At 36.4% G+C, this 16,515-nt stretch overlaps 1 protein-coding gene across 1 annotated transcript in view; it reads left to right on the top strand.

The window, feature by feature from the left end:
• Positions 1-16,515, top strand: part of sorcs3 (sortilin related VPS10 domain containing receptor 3) — a 239,359-nt gene that overhangs the window by 196,603 nt on the left and 26,241 nt on the right. The window contains exons 10-17 of the mRNA XM_047803498.1: positions 2,744-2,890; positions 6,922-7,024; positions 8,737-8,813; positions 10,775-10,866; positions 12,258-12,365; positions 12,655-12,772; positions 13,212-13,342; positions 16,244-16,357. Coding sequence (XP_047659454.1) covers positions 2,744-2,890; positions 6,922-7,024; positions 8,737-8,813; positions 10,775-10,866; positions 12,258-12,365; positions 12,655-12,772; positions 13,212-13,342; positions 16,244-16,357 — 890 coding nt within the window. The remainder of the gene's footprint in view (positions 1-2,743; positions 2,891-6,921; positions 7,025-8,736; positions 8,814-10,774; positions 10,867-12,257; positions 12,366-12,654; positions 12,773-13,211; positions 13,343-16,243; positions 16,358-16,515) is intronic.

Below are 16,515 nucleotides of genomic sequence, written 5' to 3'. Positions count from 1 at the left end.
ATAAATACTGTATACTCACTGATCATGAAAATTCACTGTTTTTTGTGAATTTGTTTAAAGGCATGGTTGATGGAACCAGATGGGCTGATATGAATATTTTTGAAACTTTCGATCTTGAATTTTCACACCCAAGTCTCCAGATTCTGCCCAGAATTTTACAAAAAACATCCTGTAACTAAGAAAACATGCCCTGATAAAGATAATAAGAGAGTGAAAAGAGTGATTTGAATCTACCAGAAGCCTGGAACAGAAAGGTATCTTCAATGCAAACATTTAGGAAAAATACCATCTTGTTTCAGTTTGCTTGTTAAACGAATGTTATTTTTTTATAATGTGACATGATATAGCTACATGGATATCGCTGCATGGTGTAACTACTGGGAAAAGAGTATTTAGACTTATTTATTCTTATTCCTCCATTCTAGTTTCATTTCCCAAACACATTTTGGCATTTCACACTTGAAAGCCTCAGCATCACTTTGAGACTATTCTGCATATTCTTTCTCCAGAACAGTTTACACCTAATTGTTGAGGGAAAATACTCTGTGGGGGCCAAACTTAAATCTTAATTTGGTTTACTTCTATATGTTTGCCTGCTAGCTCTCTTTATTCCAGCTACCTCTGCTCCAAGTACATAATAGACTCTAAGAAATAAGGTTGTTTGGTTGAACTATGGAGGGTGATGAGCTCAGGAGGGTCTTGATGGGTGTTGGGAGGGCAGCAGTGTGTTGAGCAATCTGGCTGCCTAAAAGAACAAGCAGTTGCACAAACAGTTGATCATGATACTTTGCCAGAAGGCTAGAACAGAGCGTAGAGAGACCCTGCTGAATATTATCTCAAATTTGAAATTTCTCCTGTTTGTCCAAATAGGCTTTCGTCTGAAATATGGTTCGACTCCCAGTATTTTTCCACCCCAGTTTTCATCCTTTTATCTATTCTTGCTGCAACAACTTAAGGTCTACATGTAAACCAAATCAGCCATGCTAAAAACAGCAGAAGGACCAAACACATTGCTGTATATTTTAATAGAAGCACAGGTTTTTGATTCCAGCTGGATTCTGATGCTTCACTCCAATGCTATCCACTCCTAGTAGCTTGTAAAGGAAGGATGGAGGCAAAGAAAGATAATAAATAATCAGCATGATCTGTGATTGACGTGGCTTCCCAGCAGAGAAGGAGGCCCCCTCATTAGCTGTGTCTGTCCAGTGCCACACTGTCAGACACGTTGGCCATTAGTGCCACTTACCCGTCTCCTGCTTTGCCGAGGAGACATTTCAAAACAGCGCGGCCTGCATTGGCCTGTCACGACTCAATACTGCTAAGTTTGGATTCGTTTCAAAAAGGTCCAAGCGATGAGGCGGATGCTGTCAAAACAAATGGTGTTGAGTTAGTCAGCCGAGTAAATGGGAGGACATTGAAAAAGGTGTACTGTAATTAGGAAAGTAATTAGAGGAGGAGCTAAGAGGTGATTGGGATGAAAATCATTAGATACTTATGTGCCTGTGTAGATCTTTCTAGTTAGAATATTTCATATAATCCTTTTTTTTCTAATATCCATTATTAAAAAAAAAAAAGGTTGGATAAATTGGATCCAAAGAGCCATCATTTTTACAAAAGCAAACAGCACTTTTCACTCTCCAATTATCATTACCATTAACATTATTTGAGTACATTTTGACAATTCATAGCTCTATTTAAAAAATTTTCCCTTGAAAAAATGACAGATTTTATTACACATTAATAACCTGTTCACAAAGCAAGAATGCGATCAAATTCCATTCAGTAGCCAGGAGAACCAGCCAAAAGATTACTAATAGATAGCTAAATTGGATAGATAAAATTGAGAATGGCTTCTGTTATTCTCTATTAATAATTACATTTTTAATGATGGACTAACATGGAGTAAAAATGTTTGGTAAGGATCAATGACCGCAATTTAACCAAATACAAAGTATTTGTTTCATTTCCATTTAGTAATTTGTGTGTGTGTGTGTGTGTGTGTGTGTGTGAGTGTGTGAGTGTGAGAGAAGAGAAAGAGAGAGAGAGAGTGAGAGAGAGAGAGAGAGAGAGAGAGAGAGAGAGAGAGAGAGAGAGAGAGAGAGAGAGAGAGAGAGAGAGAGAGATTATGACTGGTGTTGTTTATTGTAAGTGTTTGTTATCTATTTGGACTCCTTTATCATTTGTAATGTTGCTCCCATTTAAAACAGTTCAGCACAAGCCCAGCCATTTTTAGGATCATGATTGAGGACAATGTCCCTCCAGAGACAAGCTGTTTCGTGTAGAGGTTTTGTTAAAACCGACCATCGAAAATACCCTCTCTGATGAATGGTTTTTTTTCATTGGTTGTTGCGTTAAATATTACCCGATAGTGATAGTTCAGATTGGCTATTGTGTAGGCTCTTTTTTGATTGGCTCGACTAAGAATATTAAATATATGATAAATAGTCAAAAAGTTTTTCTGCGTGAGAAATACAATGTGTGGCGGGAGAGCGTGAGAAAAGACCGAAATGCGTGACTGTCACACACAATGCGTGACACTTGACAGCCCTGTGGAAGGTTGTGAACTTGAATCCCATGTCCACCCTCAATCGCTCAAAGTCTGGATAAGGATGTCTGCTAAATGCTGTAAATGTAATTGTAAACATATTTTAAAATGATGACTCTGTGTATTATGATGTGGATATTCAATCCTGTGCAAAATGATTGAAAGTATTTTTTTTTTTTAATCATTTGCTTCCTATAGGTTTCAGGAATCAAAGGGATGCTGATTGCTAATAGAAAAGTGGAGAACCAGGTGAAGACGTACATCACTTACAACAAGGGTCGAGAATGGAGGCTGCTGCAGGCGCCCACTACAGACCTGGAGGGGAACGAGATTTACTGTGTGCAGGTGAGAAGGAATCGTACATAAAAATAAATTCCAGGCATAGGTGTGTGTGTGTGTGTGTGTGTGTGTGTGTGTGTGTGTGTGTGTGTGTGTGTGTGTGTGTGTGTGTGTGTGTGTGTGTGTGTGTGCGCGCTGTGTGTTTGTGGAGGAATTAGCAAAAATAACTATAAAAATCTGCAAATACTGTATATAAATGTTGTCAGTTGTGCTTCATGACTGCTGTAACCTGTTTTTATGCAAATTGCCTTTAAAAAACAAAAATCCGCAATCAGCTGTGGCCCTCCTCTGTCCTAACTAAAGGTGGGTGTAGATTCTCTTGCTCACTGACAGCATATTTTTCAAAAGTTTTATTCCTCATTAAATTCTCATTAAGCTGCGAGTGTACTTTATTAAGACAAAAGACAGCTTTGCACATAATTAACTCTGAGATTCATGCAAAGTAATGCTCCTTCTCCCAAGATAAAAGGCAACATGTTTTGTGTGTGTATAATCAAAGAGAATATTACACACTTTAAAAAAAGAAAAAAGGTAAGTCGGGAAACTTGCATAAACTTGGTGTTAAAATGAAATAAAGGTCTTTCTAGATACAAGAAACAGATGGCAGTTAGATCTTGATTAGTTGACTGTTCACCCAAAGCTATATATAACTGAAGCTTAACAGTAAGTAATGCTCGTTAGTGAGTGCGTTGTTTATGGTTGGTGACTGGAGCCTGAACCTTATGTCAAATGTCAAAAGTATTTTTACCCAGACAAATTTGCGCATATTCAGATGACAACCCTGAGTCTATTTTTTTTTTTTTTTTTACTCCATGTTCAGATCATCCAAATTACCTTCTCATAGTTCACACCTCAGATGCTGCCAGATTTTACTGTGATGGGGTTGTATACTAATTACTTTAAAAATACATTTAAGAAAAAAAAACCCATAAAAAAACAAAAAATTGGGGATAGAAAATTAGGACTAAAGACAGAAATGATTTTTTTTCCCATTTGCTGTCAAATATATCCATATATTTTCCATTGTATTTACTGTTTATTGTGTGCTGACACTTAAAACCACAAGACACTTATACAAGGTTATAAAATTGTGTGCAAGTGATATAATGTGCTCAGGCTTTTGCTATTTTGAGTTGTCAAAGTATTGAAACAATGACACGTCAATGTAATGTGTTTACACTTTGAATAATTAACTGAAAGATTATACACTATATTGACAAAACATCAGTGCCTGACCTCACAAATGTGCTTCTAGAGAAATGGTAAAAAATTCCCATAAACACATTTCTTAACCTTGTGGAAGGCCTTCTCAGAAGAGTTGAAGCTGTTACAGTATAGTTGCAATATCTGGGCCAACTCCGTATTAAACCCTACAGATTATGGATGCAATGTCATTAAAGTTCATCTGCATGTAAAGGCAGACGTCCCAAAACTTTTGGCAATATAGTGTATTAGATTAGATTAGATTAGATTCAACTTTATTGTCATTACACATGTACAAGTACAAGGCAATTTAATGCAGTTTAGGTCTAACCAGAGTGCAATAGCAGTAAGTGCAGGATATACAGTTTTTACAAGATTTAGATAAGTTTAATAAAATGGTAATATAGAAGTGATTTACAGATGTGTGTGTAGTATGAACATAATATACAGATGGCTATAATTATAACTCAAATTTACAGAAGGATGTAACAAAATATATGGCTATTGCTATAAACAGTAATTTACAGATGTGTATGTACTATGAACATAATATACAGGTGAATATATACTGTATGTACTATGAACATAATATACAGATAAATATATATGTACTATGAACATAATATACAGATAAATATGTATGTACTATGAACATAATATACAGATGAATATATATGTACTATGAACATAATATACAGATGAATATATATGTACTATGAATATAATATGCAGATGGCTATTAGTATAAACTGAAATTTACAGAATGGTATGTGCTATAAACAAAATATGTGGCTAATAGTATAATGTATTGCTGTTACTATAAACAGAAATCAGTATATGCACATATTAGGAAAAAAACATCTAATAAATAACATTTCATCTCTGAATATTAGCCACATTTGGAATGAAGCAACAACACCAGACAGCTAGCATGAATTAAAGAGCAGGATCTGTAACTAACCCTAGCAAACTGACTCCTAATTTATTTAATGTGACCAGTAGAACATGGTGGGCATTGTGTTCCTGTTTAAAGCTAAAAGGTAAAGATTAGAGCGCAAAACAAACACAGAGAACGTGATTACAGTTGTCACTATAGCAGAGGTTAACTTTTCAAAGGTACATCTGACACGCTAATTAGCACTTTATAACCCTTTTGATTAGCGCCACTAAACCCTGTCATCTTTGCTGTCCTTACAACAATGTCATGCTAGTCACACTGAAAAAGATGAAAGGTGACACTTAGTTGCACAGAGCAAACAGATATAATTGTCTTTTGTTGTGGCAGAGAGCCCTGGAGAGTGGGCTTTTCAGCTTTAATGCCAAATCCTCCTGCTGTCATTGTTGCTAATGAGTGTAAAAGGCAATTAGCATTCACAATAAGAGTGTGAGTCTTTGCAAAGGGCACTTTAAGCTGGATTAATTTGTATTAATAGCCACACACTGCCACAATTGTTTGCCCTAGGAGATGGCAGAATGCATTTTGTGAGCATCCTAATGACGTGTCAGTATTTATAAGAACGCCTGCTCACTTTGTGATCGATTGTTACAAAGACAGTAACAACAATAGCTGGGTTCAGTGTTTGGTTTGGAATAATATTACCCAAATAAAATCAATGATACACATAAAAATATAGCCTGAAGCAGCGATCTGCGGGGTCCAAGCACCCATTGTAAAAAGCTTCCTAAGACTTGAGCTGTGTCTCAAATAACGTAGTAGACACTATGCACTATACACTATGATGATCTACTCTGTCATCTAGTGTATGACTTTAAGAAGGGTAGTATTGTTTCAAATTGAACTTTTGTAACTAATCCTAAGTATAAGTCATTTCCTAGTCGACTGCAAATGATGTTAAACACTCATAATGCAGCTTTGCTAGTTTATGCAGAATATGCTAACTCATTTAAAAGCTTTTTTAACGTCTTTTTTCACTAGTGCTGTCGGCCATCTTGAAACAACACCTGGTAGCCGTGTAGGCAAAGCTGTGGCAATTGAGTGCATAAAGTACCTAACGTTCGTTTTAATTTTTTTCTTGAATAAGTGCACTATAACTAACATGAAGCGGATTTCTGCTTGTTGGAAATTTTAGTGTGAACACTCTACTCACACTATTTATTCTACACAATGGCGTAGAATAGTCCATATGTATGCTATTTGGGATGTACCTTTTGTAACTAGTTTCTGAGAAACAGTTATTTGAACATTCACTCAAAAGCTTTTCTTTCAAGCTACATAAAATCGCTAATTTGCATAAATTTAATATGTAATATGCCATGTGTGCATCTCAGATAACTGACAGCTGAGCTACAAAGTCAATCTATTAGGCTTCTGTCCATTTCGCTATGGCATATTACCAGGATTACATCAGACAGACTATAGACTGTATCAAGTGTTTGTTAATTCCAACAACATTTTGGGCAAATATACAGTATTAGCTTTTTTGCTAGAATTTAGCCATAGCAACATCTGACTGGTTTTCACGTCCCGCCACACAGTTATGGACATGTCTAATGATATGCTAACTAAAATAGAAGTACTTTACCCTAAAAATTAAAAAAAATCCTAATGGTGAGTTAATTCATTGAGCGGCTCATGGTCTGTACACTATGAACAGAATAGCGCTTTGAGTATTAGGGTCATTTCTATAACATTCATACTAAGTGGAAGTGAAAAATATGTTGCTGTATCAAATGCAGTGATTCTTACAAGGTGACTCAAGTGCATTTTTCACCCCATCAGCTCACATCCGTTTAATGCCTGCAGTGTCACATCGGTGCAGTCTGATAGACAGCTACCTAATAACTTGGTTATGTGTCTTTTCTCTCTGTTCTAGCCATTTTGTTCGCTACACCTACAGCTGCAGATGTCAGAAAACCCTTACGTCTCTGGAAGTATTACCACCAAGAACTCGGTGCCAGGAGTTATCATTGCTATAGGTAACAAAAAAAAAAAAGAAAGAAAAAGAAATAAAAGAGCCCCTGAATGCTAAAGAGTTAAAGAATTTAAGTTCATGTGTGATAGCTAGATTAAAAAAAATCCCTCTTGTAGAAAGCTGGCCCATGAATTATTTTATACATAATCAATAATATAAATCTAACTGTGTTATTTCCAGTTAAAGTGTTGTATGTGTTCTTCCTCAGCCTTAGCAATGAGCATGCACTTCAATATGTATGGGCTTGAGTGCAATCAATTACTTAAGTAAATCTCATTAAGCTGTTTGCAAACATGTCTGAGTGGCAGAACGAGTCAATGCGCTCGTCCTTCTTTCTAATGTTTGCTTGTGTAAACATCAGTCATGCCACTAGGACGCGGCTGATCTGCAAATCCTTCAGAGCCACTTTGAGCTTTTACAGTAACTGTGTGTGTGTGTGTATAAATCTCATCACGACAGCATGTGAACAAGGCCACAGGATATCTAACACACACACACACACTCAGTGTCAAGCCTTCTACAACCTACAGTATGAACATTACAAAGCTAACAAACATCAGCTCTGAGTGTTTGTTTGTCTATAAGAAAGTACAAGTCTGCTTGTGAACCCACTGTTATTATTTTTATTGTTTCAAGAATGGTTCCCTAAAATATGGTCTTTAATTCACATCTTATCCTCTGTCATATCATATAATAATAAGGACGTGTATGTGTGTGTGTGTATGTACTGTACGTGTGTTATGTTCTCTTATGGAGTTGCTTTGGATGCTACAGAATATTAATTAATATTAATACAATATTAATTAGTAATATTGTAATCACTTGTACTCAGGCAGTGGAAAAATTGAGAAAGTAACAAATGCTAGTTTAAATGTATGTGTAACTGAGTATGTAAAACTAATACAGTATTTACTTAAAAAAAAGCGAACGTTCTATTGGAGTTAGTGGTACGTGTTAGGACTGGATGATATGATCATTTAATATCAACACAACACGCTGTTCTCATATATAACGGGTATCAGATCATCTGAATTTTTGTTTAGATTAGTAGTGGACACAGTGGCTTGGCACGTTTGCCTCACATCTCCAGGGAACAAGATTTGATTACTGTCTCCGCCCTTTGTACACTCAATTGTATGCTGTATGCTGATTGGCATCTCTAAATTGTCTGTTGTATCTGATTGTGCTCTGTAATGGAGTTGCACCCTGCCCGTAGTGTGTCCCCTGTCTTGTGTCCTAATTCCCTTAGGATAGTCTCCATGCTCCCCTGTGTACAGAAAACAGATGATTGATGGACTTAGAGATGGAGATCGGATTATATCTCACAAAGAATTATACCGACTGGTCCTGATTCTCGTTCCTTCTCCTCTTGATTTATGGTTATAATTGCAGTATACTTTATACAGAGCATTTGATCAATTGGAAATAACTTTGTAACCCTGTGCTCACAGCAGCACCTTTTTTTTTTCACCTCAATTCACTCAGGCCAGTTTGTAGCTGGTGGGCTTGCCATCTTGTCACTGTAAATCGGCATGTATCATTGAGAACAAAATGACTTCCGACTGCTGCGTTGGGTCATGGTCACCTTGAATGCAGGGTCATTGTAAATGGTCACATTGCTTCAAACAACAAGGAAATATCCTCTGAACTAATCTAATTTTTTTCATTGTTGGATTTCTCCTTCATATCAATTTGAACATTGGTTTTTCCCCTCAGGAAATATGGGCTCTGAGCTTTCCTACAATAATGTAGGAATGTTCATATCATCAGATGCTGGCAATACCTGGAGACAGGTATGTTATTTTATACTGTTGATGCATTGCTCCTTGAAAGCAGCTGAGAATTAGCATAAAAACCCATGCTAATAGTAAGTTCACAAGATATGTCTTTATGATTTTTTCTGAAATGAGATGTCCAGGGCAGAGTTTATCAATAATATCTAGACAATCATATTTAAAAGGAAATAATATGATTATATAATGGGAGTATATACAAAAAATGACAATGGCAAATATCCAAATAACCATCTAATAGAATCTAGTATACTGTAAATATATTAAGTTTGCAGACAAATACTGTAGTCATGATTATTACATTAATATCAATTACTGCAATCAACTACTGCAAGTCCTTCTTAAATGAACAGCATGGCTCGTGGCCCATCAACATTATTTTGCCGCCAATAAAACAGCTAATTTTTATTTATTCATTTCTTTTGAGCCTGCCATTTGGTACTGACAGCAGCACAAAGTGTAGAGCTTACTGTATGCAAGGATAGAAATAAAAAGCTGTAAGATATAAACCTCTCACTAAACATGCTTAACTCAGCTCCCAAAGTCTGTAGGCTTTATACATTATTATACATTATATACTTTATTTAAAAGTAAACCTTTAATAAAGGTTGTATTTAACTACAAACAAGTTTGTATCAGATGACAATGCATTTATGATGTATTATTGATATTAATATACAGTGCATTTTATAGTTATTGTTATTATGCCTTATGGTGCATCATACATCTATAAGCCAAGACATTAAAACCACTGACAAATGGCACTGAATATCTCGGTACAAGGGCACCTGTCAAAGAGTGGGCAACAAATGCACGGACTCAAGTTTTCCCAACAGAAATGTGGATTCTACTTTGACACGTAAAACCTACCTAAATATTGTTGTAAACCAAGAAAACCCCTTCATTGCAACAGTATTCCCTAATGGCAGTGGCCTATTTCAGCAGGATAATGCTCGCTGCCACACTGCAAAAATTGCTCAGGAATGGTTTGAAGGACATGACAAATGGTTCAAGGTGCTGACTTGGCCTTTAGAGTCCTGTCTGATATCTAATCAAGCATCTGTGGGATGTGCTGAACAAACAAGTCGAATCCATACAGGCCCCACCTCACTTACAGGACTTAAAGGATCTTCATGGATGTCTTGATGCCAGATACCATAGCATACCTTCAAAGGTCTTGTGGAGTCCATGCCTCAGAGCTGGTTTGGTGGCACAAGAGGGATGTACACATCATTAGTAGGCTTGCTAACCGAATGAGAATAAAAATATTTAAGATTTTAAAAGTATTAGAAAGGCTCAGAAAAACTGCTTAATAAGCACACTAGGGATGACGTTCTTTGATATTGCTGTATGTTATACCATGTTACAGAAAGCACGCATAACCCATTCTAATAATTAACAATTAATTATGAATGCATTCTTATAAAAATGTATAAAGGTTAATACATAGTAACTTTACGAGTTCATACTAACTATAAAAATTCATGATAGCCATGGCCTTTAAAGCAAATGTTTATCAATATATGTTATAGTATACCTTTTTTTAACAAACAAACAAACAAACAAACAAACAAATAAATAAATACATAAATAAATAAACAAACAAACAAACAAATAAAGAAAGAAATAAAGAAATAAAAGAATGTGAATATTTGTATTAACACTTATTTTCTATTCTCTCTCATCTCCATAGAGTTCCTATATGGACACTCAGTGTTATAAGAAATTTGTTTATCAATAGCTATTGTTCTCTTTTCTATAACGTGTTGACAGTTGTCGTATGTTTATGCCGATAGAGTTTGTTGAATCGAATGGAATGGAATTGAATTCTAACAAACTACTGTATTTTAGGCTTTACATTTTTATGTACATAATATTCATGATCACCATTGATAGTAATTTCTAATTGCTGTAACAAATACAAATTTGCTCGATTGTACTCATTTTGCGATGTCCTGCAGATATTTGATGAGGAGCACAACGTTTGGTTCCTGGATAAAGCTGGAGCTCTAGTTGCAGTGAAACAGCCTACAGTTCCTACAAGACATTTCTGGTACTGTATGTGATAAAGTGCAAATCTTCAAAAGGAACAGTGTGCCAACTGTACTTCTGACTCAAGCCAATGCTTAAGGGATCATGATCAATTTCCCAGCCAGGGCTCATTTTAGCTTTTAGTAAATTTTATGTTAAAGACTTGATGATCTTTATATCTAAATCTCAACAACTCAAGTGAAATTTCCTAAAAATGATATTAAAATGACTTTCAAAATAAAACCAAGCAAATCCAAATCGATCCACTGTATAGTCTCTATGGAATCCTCTGCTTATCCCATGGAATTACCACATGCTTCACATCAGAGATCTCAAGCTCTGGTTTGGTGCCCTTTAATCCTCTGATTTTTTTCCTCACCTCTTAGTGCCCAGAGCAATAGAATTGTTGGAGTGTGCTATCTTCAATTCTGTTTCTCTTAAGCAAGCCAAGCGAGCTAGTCATCTCTGGCCAAATGTGTTGAAAGCGATTGTTTCTATGCTGCTACTATGATTTTTGAGTCACGTCCCAGCCAGTAAGGGATGCATGTCAACCCGCTGTCTCCTGCAGAAGCTTTGCTAGTTTTGAAGTAGCAAAAGAACTTTAGTGTCATTCTTCAGTGAGGTTGTTAAACCTTGTCACACATGCGCTACTCCACCGTTAGCACCTCTGAGGTGGAACTAAAAAGCTGTCAGAGTCAAAGTTTTCAGTGTTATTTTTTCCCCCCCATCAACTCTCGCTCTTTTTCTTTGTCTCTTGCTGTTACTGAAAGGTACTCTGTTGTTTTGATTCATCTTCATCATCGCGTCGGATTACCTACAGTAGACCTTTTTTTTTTTAAACCCCCTTTTTCTTTAACTCTTGAAAAGAAATTTGTTTACCAGCTTCATGCATTTTTAGAAATAGTTTTTATGAGTGACAGTATATGATGTTTGTTCAGCCTCAGTTCTGCTCAATATATTGTAAGTGAGCTAATGATTCATCTCAGCTATTAGCAATTGAAACTATATTTACAGAAAACCAAACACAAAAACTTTGCTTTGCGGAACTCCTTGTGGTAGATGTGTTTAAAGCAAACCATGTCAAAATGTATTGTAAACTTTTATACTTTATATACATTTATTTCCAAATATAAATATCAATAAAGTAATTATTAAAAAGTGTTATTTAAAAAAATAAAGTTTCTTTATGGAAGGAGTCTTCAGTGTTAAAGTAACAGTACATTTCCCACTAAGGTAGAGTCTTCAGAGAAAAGGACTCTTACTGTCCTGTTTCTTAAAAGGTTTTACCTTCAAGACAGGAGGAAACACTCATCAGCACTTCATTTATATTTTATTTCTTTACGTATTAGAAATGTGTTAAAGAAAATGCTTGATCTGATTCGAACCTAATTACATTTTGACCTGCTATTCTAGGATCAGCTTTGATGAAGGGAGACAGTGGACACATCATATTTTCTCAGCCTTGCCTCTGTTTGTGGATGGAGTTCTGGTCGAGCCAGGCATGGAGAATCAGATTCTGACGTAGGTTTTAAAAAAAAAAAATCTAACTCTGTACACATTTTTTTCAATGAGAATAAAGACAGATGTTTCCTAATATCTGTTTCCATGAACAGCAATTGGTTCATTTATCTTGGGTTGATCCTTTTCTTACATTTACCAGCACTTGTAATAGAACAGGTTGGTCACTTAGAAGAGCTAAACATTTCAAAGCTATCTTGATTCCCTATTAGATACGATTTTGTTTATGCTACAGGGACCTTGTGCATCACTGTTTCTTTGATTATAATCTTCAGTATTTGTGCGCTGATAGGTTTTTTGGACACTTCAGCGATCGCTCTGAGTGGCAGCTGATCAAAATCGACTACAAGTCCCTGTTTACCAAACGCTGCTCCGAAGGAGACTACCAAACGTGGCACTTGCACAATCAGGTACGAAACAGCATGATTATACAAAATCAAGCTACTACACCAGATTTCAGAAACTCTCAATCAGTAGTGTTTTTATGCAGTTCTGGAAAGCCTGAAATGTTATACATAGACTTTCAGTTCTAGAACTGGATGTACAGTATCAGGTTATATCCCCACTTTGAGGCTCACAACCCCAATCCACTGATGGCAACACAGGACCTAGCAGACAAATAAGTGAAACTTTTAGAAATGTTTATGCTAGAAAAGCTGCTGATCAGGTAGCATCTCCTTATTTACAATTTAACTATGTCATCCCCAACTATAATGGTTTTTCATTGGTCTATTAAACATTGACATTTTTACTCTGTCCTTCTGGATCAGAATTGTAGTGTGTCAGTCAAATAAACATAAATGACTATCCAGTAGAACTATCCATCTGTGATGTCTTGTTTTTTTTTAGGGTGAGCCATGCGTAATGGGCCAAAAGCAGATCTTCATCAAGCGCCGCCCAGGCAACTACTGCATGATGGGAAAGGACACCAGGATCTTATCGGCTGAGCCTTGTATCTGTCGAGCACATGATTTTGAGTGGTGAGTGAAAACTGAATTTCGGGTTACATTCTGTAAAAAACTAATCCATGTCATCTGCATTGCTGTTAAGCAGTAGGATATCAGTACTAATGGTTGAATTAGAAAACTACAAAAATTTATCATCTGCGATAATCCATCTGAGATAGCTAGTTGCTTGTGTTTGGTCTGTGCAAAAGCCTGTGTTCTAGATTAAGGGTACTCTGTTATTCCCAAAAAATGCCCCACCGAACTAGTCACAGAACACCCACGGCCTACAAAGATGGGCACCCAAAATACACTCCCCAACAATGGCCCCAGCTTTGATTTACTTTGATTAATTTACTTGTATCACAGTCTGGTTTTATTATAATTAAAGTAATGAAATATTATATTCATTTCATTACTGAATTCATTTACTAGTCGTACATCTATGACAACTAATTAATAACCACAATAATCTTGATAGTAGTTTATCGAGTTATCGCACAAACGCAGTATTGATGATTACTAGCATGGGTCTAAGATTGGGTGCTTTGATTTGATTCTGCAATTACATTAAAACAGAACCTTATAATTAATTTAAAAAACAATACACTTTTCTGGGAACAAATTCGTTCATTCATTCATTCATTCATTCATTTTCTACCGCTTATCTGAACTTCTCATCTCAGGCGTCATCGGGCATCGAGGCAGGATACACCCATGAGTGCCAACTCATCGCAGGGCACACACACACACACACTCTCATTCACTCACGCAATCACACACTATGGACAATTTTTCCAGAGATGCCAATCAACCTACCATGCATGTCTTTGGACCGGGGGAGGAAACCGGAGTACCCGGAGGAAACCCCCAAGGCACGGGGAGAACATGCAAACTCCACACACACAAGGTGGAGGCGGGAATCGAACGCCCAACCCCGGAGGTGTGAGGCGAACGTGCTAACCACTAAGCCACCGTGCCCCCGGGACAAATACAAATGAAGCCAATAAACAAGTATATATGACACTGTTATTATAATGTAATTAATGTCTATTGCATCATAGTATCCTTTGTAGGACATAAAAAGCTCTGAAATAATGTACAAACAAAAAAGTCAGCACAGGAAACGAGGAATGTGGAAAAAAAAAGGTGTAACACACTTTGATTTACATACAGCGTCACTGTCTATTCTGGACAGGAAAGAACATTTCAGTGCACTGTGCATTCGTGTGATATGAGCTAGCAACATCTGTGACGTGTGAAGACGAGCCACCGAACAGATTTAATTTCTATGCAAATTCCATGCTGTGGTGTTGTTTTTTTTATCTTGAAAAGGCAGACATTTTTAATGTTAATTCCATCTGTACAAGGTCAAACAGCAGAGTTTTAATGTGGATCCATTAATTTCTTACAAAGTACATTTGGCTAGATTGAGAGGACTCATCAATACATGCCTGCTGTTATGATTTAAATGTACGGGGAGGAAGTAAACCAAAGTTGTGGGCATTTCCAATTATAACAGAGCAAACTTTTAATTAACTTTCAAGTAGATAAAAGACAATCAGTGAAACATTAAGGGCCGTAATTATTGCTACCGGATACAACACAATTGGGACTTCCTGTCTAACAGAAAAGATATAATGAGCCTATGGCTGATATTCTACAAGTCTAATAAATAATGCATTTTACTCAGATTTGTTGGAATGTGAATTACTGTGAATTGCAAGAGTTTTATTTTCACTTCATAATCAGCTGAATGGTAATTGTAAAATTGTTTTGCTAGTACAGATATTGTTATTGTGTCAAAAAAACAAAATGAACACCTGATGTCTGTACAGATCGGATAACAACGTTATCTTTGGATTGTGTGTTTCAGTCTTTTGCTATTTGTATTTTGGTTATGACACGATTTTGTGTCTTTTAGTGTTGAGGTTGTGTGTTGCCAGGTTATCTCCATGCCCTATAAGTATTGAATTATCTCTGGGTGGTGTGTTGCAGTGTTGTGCATGTTACAATGTCTAATTCTTTCAAGGTTGTGTGTGTGTTGTTGAGTTTTCTCTAAGTTAGTTTGTTAGTTAGTTATCTTTCGCTTTGTTTTTAATTTCACAGATAATTCAGACCAATCTCACAACAACTTTGTCGTAAATTCCATTATGATAAAATAGCATCATGGGTTTTGGCATCATGGGTTTTGGCAATAGCATCATGGGTTTTACAGTTGAATATCAGGCTTTAAGTTTAACTATGAAATACTATGAAATATATGCAAGTTAGCTCATTCTATTTAATTTTGAAAATTAATACATGCATATACACCAAAGCTCCTCTACTGGAGTTGGTGGATAACTCCATAATTGCGGCCAGAGGGATTTTTATTAGTGTTTCGATATATCTGGGTTGTGATTTGCGGTATATATTACCTGGTTGTGTGTTCTGTGGAAATAATTACGGTTTGTATGTTGCAGTGTTTCATCATTTCTTTGTGTGCATGCTGTGTTTGTGTTTTGTGGTGTTTATTTATTCCCGCATTGAGTCTCGGCTAGTTTTTTTTTTTTTTTTTTCCAGCATTCGGTTCTCGTTAGTATGTGTTGTGGCCTTTATTTATTCCTGCATTGTGTTTCAGGTGTTTATGTAATTCTGTTCATTTGTTATTAGTGTTATTTGTGTATTGGGGAATTATTGTGATATTTTTCTGGTTGTTGTGCTGGAGAGTGTAGAGTTAGGGGATGTTTTGCAGTGTTAAGTTATAATGGGAGTGCTGTTACTGTGTTGTGTGTTGCAGTGTTCAGTTATTTATGGCTTGTGGGCATTTTAGCGTTGTAATGTTGAGTTATCGCTGGGTCAGTAGTTTAGCATCTCTTATTGCATATTACATTACAGTCCTGTCCATCTGGGTTGGTGTTGTAGATATTATCTGACTGTGTGTGTGTGTTGCAGTGACTATGGCTATGAGCGTAGAGGTGATGGTAACTGTCTCCCTGCATTCTGGTTCAATCCTGCTACTGTATCACGGAGCTGCAGTCAAGGCCAGAACTACTTCAACAGCACAGGGTGAGTCTTTCTTTCTTTATTTCTTTCTCTTGCTCTCTCTCTCTCTCCCTACACACAGAAATAATAGTTTGCCATCCTTTAACGGTATACCAGTAGAACCCTATTGCCATTACACACAGACTTCCATTACACATTATTACTCTACCATCATTTCAGCA

Source organism: Tachysurus fulvidraco, chromosome 18 (genome assembly GCF_022655615.1).
Source record: "Tachysurus fulvidraco isolate hzauxx_2018 chromosome 18, HZAU_PFXX_2.0, whole genome shotgun sequence".
In the NCBI taxonomy this organism is placed as follows: Eukaryota; Metazoa; Chordata; class Actinopteri; order Siluriformes; family Bagridae; genus Tachysurus; species Tachysurus fulvidraco.
This window is presented reverse-complemented; position numbering and strand designations above follow the sequence as displayed.